This window comes from Brachyhypopomus gauderio, chromosome 2 (assembly GCF_052324685.1).
Source record: "Brachyhypopomus gauderio isolate BG-103 chromosome 2, BGAUD_0.2, whole genome shotgun sequence".
In the NCBI taxonomy this organism is placed as follows: domain Eukaryota; kingdom Metazoa; phylum Chordata; class Actinopteri; order Gymnotiformes; family Hypopomidae; genus Brachyhypopomus; species Brachyhypopomus gauderio.
Genome location: NC_135212.1, coordinates 1,662,024 through 1,672,042, shown reverse-complemented (window position 1 = coordinate 1,672,042; position 10,019 = coordinate 1,662,024). Strand labels below are relative to the sequence as shown.

Genomic DNA, 10,019 nt, shown 5'->3' with positions numbered 1-10,019 from the left:
CAATACACATGATATAGTTAATAGAACATGATTTACTTTAGTACAAAAGCAGTGAATGAACTTTCCATTGACAATATTGCTTTACCTAATTAATGATATATTTAACCTTAAACTGATTAACCAAAATAAATTTGCTATTTTGTTTTTCAAATGAAAATAACGTTTCTTGTAACGGTTCCCACAAGGTAAAAATATATTCCTATCCTTATGGGGACAATTGGTCCCTACGGAGAAAGTTCAGTAGCAGTTAAGAAATTTAAGTAAAAAAAAATTCAGGTGGTAAAAACTACCATAATATGATGACAAGTAATATTTGTTGCCGGCTTGTTTTACTTAACTACGAATAAATAATGATTTGGGTGTAGGCGGTTAGCTGGAACTGGACTACACCTCCCACCTCCCACTGCACCAAGATGGCGGCGGAATAACACGTTGTCATAGCAAGCGCTTCCCGGTCTGAACTGAGGCTACGGATTTGAGGATAACGGTACGTTTTGTTGTGTGTTTGTGCTAAACATATTGCACAAATGTATTTCCCCTGTACTACAACTGCAAAATCAGCTTTCAGTTTGACAGCCCGTTTCACCAAACTCCGGCGAGGTGGCTAGCATGCTAACGCCGTTTGTTTGACATTAGCTTAGCGGACTAGCTGGCCAGCGGCCTCCACTAACTAACAGCTTAATTGTCTTAGTTTAATACTCAACCAGCTAGTTCTCTAATATATTTATCATCACCAAACTGTCCTTTTAACATAACCAGTTTATAGAAACGGGCAAACTCCCAACATTTCTAAAGGCCTCCAGAAGTGTAAGCTCTTATGTCTAACTGGCTGTACTAGTCCAGCTCCATATAGTGTTATATTCGCTGGGGAGTTGGTGGTAAACACTGTGTGTTGTAGTGGCTGGGCCCTGACTCAGTAACAGATAATACAGTCACGTGTGTGTGTGTGTGTGTGTGTGTGTGTGTGTGTGTGTGTGTGAGTGTGTGTGTGTGTGTGAGTGAGTGAGTGAGTGTGTGTGTGTGTGTCCGTCTCGCTCTGAGCACTCACACAGTTGGCTGAACTGACCGTGTCAATAGGTCTACTACTGTTGTGGATTTCTCTCTAACTGGGTAGTTGGTATTCTTAGCTCGGTGTTGTCGTAGGTTTTACTACTAATAATGGTCCATCTGTTTCATGTGTCATAACTCACCCTGCTGCCTGTTTCCACCCGTGTTTATAGCTGCACGTTTCTTTATGAGAAGGTGTCAGTGGGATGCTTGACCAGTACAATCAATAACACAGAACTGACGACAGGCTTTTATTTTTATCCTTACCTGCATTTTCGCTAAAAGTAAAAGGTAGGTTGACTGTTGGAAATGTTGTATTCTGGTGGTGATCGTATTCCAAATTTTAGCCATTTAACCATAACGTTTTCTATTCATTTAGCCACTGTGTACGCTGAATGGAGTCTATTATTTGAAGTCTGTGAAAGCCCATTACATTTGTATCTTCAGTGTAAGCAGGGATTTGAGATTTGGTTAAAAAAAACCATCTTCTGTAATTACCTTTTTATGTTATTTTAGATTTCAGATGACATTTATTTTCAATCTAGATAAACCATCATTAGATTGTCAATGCTAATTCACATCCAGAGTTCTAAAAATGTCCTAATTCCCATGTTGTTACTGATTACATGAATTCTTGTAGCATTACAAAGAGATGTCTTCAGTAAAGACAGAAGACCCTGCCACTGGCACAAGTGTGGTGAATGGCGGAGGGCTTGAATATGAAGACAATGCAGTAAATGAGAATTCCAGGTACTGTACTCCACTTTATTCTAGTTATGTAAGTTATGTAATTATGAAATGTTGGGTCATATGTATTTATGGATAATGTGTGAGGGTTTATGATCTGCCCTTTTGAAATAGACCTGAAGATCTCTCCGAGATGTTGGCTACAGGGACCAAAGCTGTTCATGAGAAGGCAGAAAATTCACCATTTGTCAAAGACTTCCTTCGGGGGCGTATACGTAAGGAGCTTTTTAAGGTTAGATGCATATAAAACATAAATGGTTCTTTACATTTAAACACTCTTAGTTAAGGGACAAATCATCTTGCATGTTCACTTTAGCAGACATCTTAGTACTTTGTAGCATTATCAGTTTCATTTCATCAGTTACATTAGTTCCTAATTCTGACCTCCATCCCCAAACAACTGAGTCACATACAGATCATTCATTACTATCTTATTTAGAGTTACAAAGAACATATTGCCTTAACTTCTGTTGTAATTACCTAGTAGAATGCTCATTTATATAAAGCAAAATAAGGTCCAAGACAAACACTCGCATCTAAAATATCTTTGTGTCCTCAGCTTGGTGCAGTGGCTCTGTACTACACCTACACAGCCATGGAGGAGGAGATTGAGAGGAACAGGCATCACCCTCACTTCGCCCCACTCTACTTCCCCAATGAACTGCACCGTCACGAGGCCTTGGCCCGCGACCTGGAGTACTTCTATGGTGAAAACTGGCAAAGCCAGGTCAGCTGCTCTGCTGCCACCCAGCGCTATATAGACCGCATTCACGAATTGGGCCAGAATGAGCCGGTCTTGCTGGTGGCCCATGCTTACACCCGCTACATGGGTGACCTCTCAGGAGGCCAGGTGCTGAAGAAGGTGGCCCAGCGTGCCCTGAAGCTGCCACCCACCGGTGAAGGGGTCTACTTTTACCAGTTTGACGGCATACACAGTGCCAAGGCTTTCAAGCAACTCTACCGGAGCCGCATGAACGAGCTGGAGCTTAACGCCAACACCAAAGAGAGGATCGTTAAGGAGGCTGTCTTGGCCTTCCACTTCAACATAGAGGTAGGGACTAGTAAAGACGCAGTATCTCCAGCTATTTGATTGCTGCAGTTGATGGGGACTGATAGCATTTCTGTTGTCTCCTAATGGGTGGAATGTTATTTACCTGCTGCTAAGAGCAAATTTGTAGGCTCATCTTCTGACCTGGAATATCCCCCTGGGATCAATTATGTATCTGTCTGTCTATCTTGCTCTCTTATTTTTCTCTGGTTACTGTAGGTGTTCCAAGAGCTTGAGGAGATTGGAAAAACTATCGAGGATGATGTTTTGGACGGTGGTCCTGTCCATGGTGACATGCAGGGAGACATCAGCAAATGTCCTTACTATGCTGCCAAAATGGGTAAATATGGTCCAACATTCAGACCACATCATACATTTAACACCATGTAAGAAATTAAACATGAAGTTGAATCCTTTTCTTTGTGTTCATCGTTCTCTTTCCTGCCACAGCGGCCAGTGGAGGATCGGCTTACGCGTGTCAGATGGCCAAGTCCATCCTCAGAAACCCCACAGGCCAAGTCCTACTGGCTGTATGGATTGCTGCTCTAGCCGGACTGGCTGCTTGGTTCTTCATGTGATCCATTGATCTATGGAAGACAGACCATCCTTGTGTAGAAGTTAACCTTTTATGCTGCCCTAGGAGCATATCCCATCACCCAAATCCTAAACAGAATTTTTTGGGGGGTTTGCACGAAAACTTCCATTTCAACAGTAGAACTGAAAGATGATTTTGTATTTAATGTACAAACACATGCATCATCAGCTTCTACCTGGCAAACCATCCAGTTGAAATTTAGCTGTTTGGACACTGTTCCTTATACTTGTACTCAGCATCTTCAAATGGAGGATCTGGGTAGCACAGTTTATTTTGAATAGGAAATCTACATAATAGTATCAAACCGTTTGGGTGTGTGTGTTAGGTGGTTAGGATTTAACTGAGCAGCATGTTGAAAGAAAAATAGGAAGGTATTTTTCGTGAAGGGATTTAGTTATAGGAGTAGGAATTCCTATTGAGTGAATAATTCTAGAATAGCAACAGTTCTATAGTCTATTACATCTTGTTCTCTGGCGCTGAAAGAAAAATGCTGCATTGTATGTGACAGAATTCCTCCTTCTGCAGGGCAGATTACTGAGGTGCTACTCAAAGGTTCCTACTTTCCTTCTATTTACAGGAAAGATTGTACCAATGTTAACGGTTAAAATGATGCAGATGTAGGGATAGTATTGCTGAGTTTACTCACTTTAGAGTATTTTGTTATAGTAACCAAACTACATTCTGGGCATTTACAGCACACAACCACTCTTACCGGGTTTAATTCTTGATGCATTAGGCCTTTCTTAGTTTTCATATTTAGCTTGATGTCTTTGAGATCGCATTACTATTACCATCTTTGTATAAGATGTTGGTGAAACACGGGAATTGTAGATTGTAATGCAGATATCAAATACATTTTCAGTTAAACGGGAGAAAAGTGTCGAAAGAAACCCGCTGCTTTAGAGAGCTCGAGTGGCAGAAAGTTACTGATGCCATTTTAAGCATTTTTGCGCTATGCAATAATGTGAAGTGGAAGTAATAAGATGCTTTAGGAAGGGGGAGAACTAGTTTTGACCAAAAAGCTTGTTCAGAGTTCCATAAATATTTGCACTTAAAAGTCTGCTGAGATTGTGTGGGATATTGCTATTTATTGTATACATCAGACAGATTACATGTCCCTAGATCCCTTTAGTTGACCCGAGTTCCCCTTTAAAGTATCTGTTTTTTAAACTGTAAGTGTTCAAAATCCCCTTAGCTGTATACAACGGTTTTCATGCATTCTCATTCAAAGAACTGTCAGCTTGTGTTTCCAGGGTCACTTCACATTATGTTGATTCATTTGTTCGTGTGAGATGTCCAGAGACTTTTGAGACCAAAGGATTCGCTGGTGGAACGTCCTTCATATTCGATCTTTCCTTGCAGCACACATGGTTGTGCTGGGTTCCCCTGCCATGTCTGCTTCACCAGCATGACTCTGGACTTGGATGTTGGGAGCTGTTCTTCTCTTTTACAGTAGTGCAGAGGTTTTATTTAGTAAAGCTACCAGGTTATGTACAATACAGATATTTTTGTGGAGTATATTTAAAAAAAAGGTAAAAGAGAATACTGTGGGCAAGAAAAAGTAGTTAGAAAGAGGACTACAGTTGCAAAATGCCACACAGGTAAGATGGTAAATTTTGAAACTTCCACAAAGAAATGTGTCATAACACACCTTGTATTATAAATGTATTATAACACCTTGTATTATAAATGTATTATAACACCTTGCATCACCAACAGCAGATTCCAAAAGCAATAGACACGTTACCCATCTCTTCTTACAAGTTGCACCTTTGATGCAGGGCTTGTAGTGAATTATAATTTAGTAGTGGTTTAAATATTAACAGCTGAATTTGGAACTGCTATTGCTGACAATGGTCATACTTGGCTATAATATTAAAGGTGTTATGGTAGGTATTTATGCTCAAATCTATTTAATCTGAAACTGTTCATTCTTGAATAAATTCATAAATCTAAATGAAATGAACCTACATTGCATTTTGTTTGATCACAAAAATAATTTTCCCATAATATTGTTTTACTAAACATACTATTAATTTACAACTGTTATACATATAGATTTTTAATATGTATCGTTTTTTTATCAACACTGACATTTTAAATAGTGACCGCTAATGTACAGAACTAATGAGGCAGGATAGAGATCACTGTAATTAGTGGGTTTTTTTCCACCTTATTTTCAGTGTGATCAGGGGCCTCATGTACAAAGACTTGCGTGGATTTCTTACTAAAAATTGGCGTACGTACAAATCCAGAAAATGGCGTACACATAAAAAAAATCCGGATGTATCAAACTGCGTACGCCGGAATCCACGCACATTTCTTTTGTACATCCCAATCAACGTGGAATTGAGCGCACACGGTGACACGCCCCCATATAAATATGCAAATTCGTTTAAATTTGCCCTGCACCGGAGAAGTTTGCTCTCTGATCTATCACAAACCATATCTAAACGGGGAAAAAAGAGGAACTTCACCGAATGTGAAAGTAGAGACGCTCCTGAATGAGGTAGAGGTGCGGAAAAAATGTTTGTTTGGCACGTTGTGGCATTACGGCAAAGCGCAAAAGGTCTGAGTGGGATAGCGTGTGTGAAGCTTTAAATGTTGTGGGGTCAGAATAATGCACACTGGCAGAATAATATAAATGCACCTAAAAATATCAGTGATGCGCTCACTAGCATCAGCGACTCAATAAAAGAATTGGTTAAAATTTGCGCTGCGCATTAATTTGTCCTGACTCTGGGTCCACTGGTTGCTCCACCACCTCTAACAATGGCACGGCACACCTGTGCGCAACATTGTGCAGGACCCCACATGCCAGCGCCACCGGCTTTTCAGCTGCCCAATCGCCCTCTCCACGACTGACCGGGTGTGAGAATGGAGAGAATTGTATCTCTGCTCCCGGTCAGTCTGTGGATTACAAAGGGTCATCAGCCACGTCTTGAGCACGTAGCTGCTGTTTCCTAAGTAATTTAACAATTACCCATGTTTAAAATGAATTATTCTAAGCTGGAAATGTCAAATGCTTTTATTTAAATGCTTACATTTTGTTGCTTACCAAGTAGCCACCCGTCACACACTCTGCTAGCTTGTAATCTTATCCCAACCATGCAGTTTGTAAGGATGTACAAATCATTGGGTTGATCCAGGCTGTTGTAAACTGTTATAAGTAGCCTCGTTGTTTAAGTTGTTCACCATAGGGTGGCAGTATAGCGCCTTATACACGTACATGTATAAGAGAGTTAGAAACCTGCATGTTGGCGGTAGAAATCCCGTGTACGTGTGCTGGAATAGAATAAATAAGCCTTCGAGCTGCCTTCCCTTCCGTGAAGTGTTTGTGCTGCCTCTATATCCAATATACTACATATTTGGCGACGAGGATAAACTGGAACTGGGACTGCTCAGTGAATTTAAAAGAATCCCATGATGGCCACGGTAGGAACTGTGACTCCGTTTGATTCCCAGTTGCAGTCCTGGGAGGAGTATTGCGAGATGCTAGAATATTTTTTCGAAGCTAACGATATCGAAGATGCGGATAAAAAAAGAGCCATTTTGATAAGCTGTGTGGGACCTGCTACGTATAGCTTAATGAGAAGTCTAGTGAGCCCTCAAAGGCCGGGAGATAAGACGTTCGAACAGTTGGTTAACTTGCTCAAAGCTCATTTTAACCCCAAGCCAAGTGAAATTGTGCAGAGGTTTCGGTTTAACTCCAGGATGCGCAAAGATGGTGAAACTGTGGCTGATTATGTGGCGGAACTACGGAAACTGGCCCAAGATTGTAATTATGGCGAGTCCCTACCAGTAATGCTAAGAGATCGGCTAGTGTGTGGGGTCAACGATGATCATATTCAGAGGAGATTACTGGCTGAACCAGATCTGACGTTCGAGAAAGCGCTGAAAACCGCGCAGGCTATGGAGTCAGCTAGTCAGAATGTGAAGGATTTGCAGAGTCATGTTCTCGATGATTCTGGGAAATCTTATAAGTCGCAAGCAACAGTTCATCGTGTGGGGGCAGAGCATAAGAAAGAGCAAGTGTGCTACCGATGCAATGGGTCGCACTCGGCAATGGAGTGCAGATTCGCCAACCAATGTTGTCACAAATGTGGCAAGAGAGGCCATATTAAAAGGGCATGTCGCAGCAAGGATGGCGTGGGCACGGACCGTGGTAAAAAGGCGTCTTGGGAGCCACGTGGTCAAGCTAAGCTGGGCAGAGTGAACAAAGGGCGGAGAGCCCATCTTTTAAAAGAGGAAGAAGAGGAGGAGCCAGCTGAAGGAGAGATGCACACAATTTACAGTGTTGAAGAGCACAGTTTACATAAAGTAGCGCCAATTACAGAGAAAGTGAACATAAATGGTGTGGAGGTAACCTTTGAAATTGACACTGGTTGTGGAGTGACCGTAATGAACAGGGATCAGTACGTCAAGCTCTGGCGAAAGACACAAATACCAGAATTAGAGAAATGCAAAATGGTGCTAAAAACATATACAGGTCAGAGAATAGAGGTTCAAGGTAGGACAGAAGTGATGTTGTATCACAATAACCAGGCAAAGTCTCTTCCATTAATTGTGGTAGATGGAACAGGACCAAATCTGTTGGGCAGAGACTGGTTGCAGCAGTTGGCAATGGTGGTACAGTCCGTAAACCAGAAAGGAAACTCACTTTGGAGGTAGTGTTGGAAAAGCACTCTGAAGTCTTCAAGGACGAGTTGGGTCAACTTAAAGGTACCAAGGCACAAATACATGTAGATAAGGAAGCCTTACCTAAATTCTACAAACCAAGGCCAGTGCCTTATGCCATGAAAACCTTGGTAGAAAAGGAACTCCAGAGACTCTTAGAAGACAAAATCATAGAGCCAGTTAAGTTCTCAGAGTGGGCTGCTCCAATAGTTCCTGTTCTTAAGCCTGGAGGAGCTGTAAGAATTTGTGGGGATTATAAACTCACTGTGAATCGAGTCTCCAAGCTGGAACAGTATCCGATACCGAAGGTCGAAGATCTGTTTGCTAACTTGGCAGGGGGAGAAAAATTCACAAAGTTGGACATGAGTCACGCATACCAGCAAGTGGTATTGGATGATGATGCTAAGAAGTATGTGACTGTCAATACGCACAAGGGTCTGTTTACGTATTGTCGCCTACCATTCGGTGTGTCCTCCAGTCCTGCCATCTTTCAGCGCACCATGGAAAGCATTTTGCAAGGCATTCCCCGTGTAACAGTCTACTTGGATGATATACTGGTGAGCGGGAAATCAGAGGCGGAACATCTCAACAACTTAGATGAAGTGTTGACACGGTTGAGGGAGAGTGGCCTTCGCCTTAAACGAAGTAAATGCAGTTTCCTAGGCAAAGAAGTGGTGTTCTTAGGCCATAGGATAGATGCTACAGGCCTACACCCTGTATCTGAAAAGGTGCAGGCGATTCAAGAGGCACCCCCACCTAGGAATGTGACAGAATTGAAAGCTTTCCTGGGGTTATTGAATTATTACCATCGATTCTTGCCAAATCTGTCCACTATTTTGGCACCCCTGCACAAACTGTTGAGAAAAGACACCGGGTGGAGCTGGGGAAGCGAACAGCAAAGAGCTTTTGAGAAAGCCAAGGCTCTCATGGAGACATCAGGAGTCTTGGTACATTATGATGCAAGTAAAGAGTTGCTGTTGGCGTGTGATGCATCCCCGTATGGAGTGGGTGCTGTTCTATCGCACCACATGTCGGATGGTTCAGAACGACCGATTGGATTTGCATCTAGGACACTTAATCCAGCAGAAAAAAATTACTCACAGCTGGACAAAGAGGGTTTAGCAGTGATATTTGGGGTGAACAAGTTTCACAGCTATTTGTATGGGCGAACCTTCACAATAATCACAGACCACAAGCCACTCCTCACCTTGTTTAATGAGCTGAAAGGAGTTCCACAGATGGCTTCACCTAGGATCCAACGTTGGGCAGTTACCTTACGAGCGTATGAATACATTATTGTGTATAAAGCGGGCAAGGATCACAGTAACGCAGATGCCCTTAGCCGATTGCCAGTAAAGGTGACGGAGGAACCCTCATCAGATGTTGAGCGAGTACTGTTGTTGGATCACATGGATGCACCATTGGTGACAGCGAGACAAGTGCAGAAGTGGACAGACAGAGACAAGGTATTAGCTTTGGTACGGGATTATGTACTAAGGGGTTGGCCATCAAAGGTCAGTGATCCTAGCTTGGTGCCCTATGTACACAGACAGGAAGAACTCAGTGCTAGTGAGGGATGTGTGTTGTGGGGGTCCAGAGTTATAGTCCCACCTGCAGGTAGGGAGGGAGTGCTGAAACAGTTACACCAGTCACACCCTGGCATAACTCGGATGAAAGCTCTGGCACGCAGCTACATCTGGTGGCCAAAACTAGACGAAGATATTGAAGCATTGGTCAGAACATGTACAGTGTGTCAAGAAAACAGAGCTCGCCCAGCGGTGGCACCCCTTCATCCCTGGGAGTGGCCAGAGCAGCCATGGAGGAGAGTACATGCAGACTACGCGGGACCATTCATGGGAAAGATGTTTCTGATCTTGATAGATGCTCATTCTAAGTGGATGGATG

At 42.5% G+C, this 10,019-nt stretch overlaps 1 protein-coding gene across 4 annotated transcripts; it reads left to right on the top strand.

The window, feature by feature from the left end:
- The first annotated feature begins 235 nt into the window (after positions 1 to 235).
- Positions 236 to 5,394, top strand: hmox2b (heme oxygenase 2b). Of its 4 annotated transcripts, none has more exons than XM_076981990.1 (7): positions 236 to 487; positions 1,221 to 1,338; positions 1,688 to 1,797; positions 1,909 to 2,009; positions 2,354 to 2,845; positions 3,062 to 3,182; positions 3,293 to 5,394. In XM_076981990.1, exons 3-7 carry the CDS (start codon positions 1,785 to 1,787, stop codon positions 3,418 to 3,420), a joined length of 855 nt encoding a protein of 284 aa, XP_076838105.1. In that variant the 5' UTR covers positions 236 to 487; positions 1,221 to 1,338; positions 1,688 to 1,784; the 3' UTR covers positions 3,421 to 5,394. The 4 variants fall into 4 exon arrangements, with proteins under 4 accessions (XP_076838105.1, XP_076838110.1, XP_076838097.1 ...); XM_076981974.1 differs by having other exon boundaries at positions 241 to 487; positions 1,909 to 2,026; positions 3,293 to 5,393; XM_076981995.1 differs by lacking the exon at positions 1,221 to 1,338.
- The last annotated feature ends 4,625 nt before the right edge of the window (positions 5,395 to 10,019 follow it).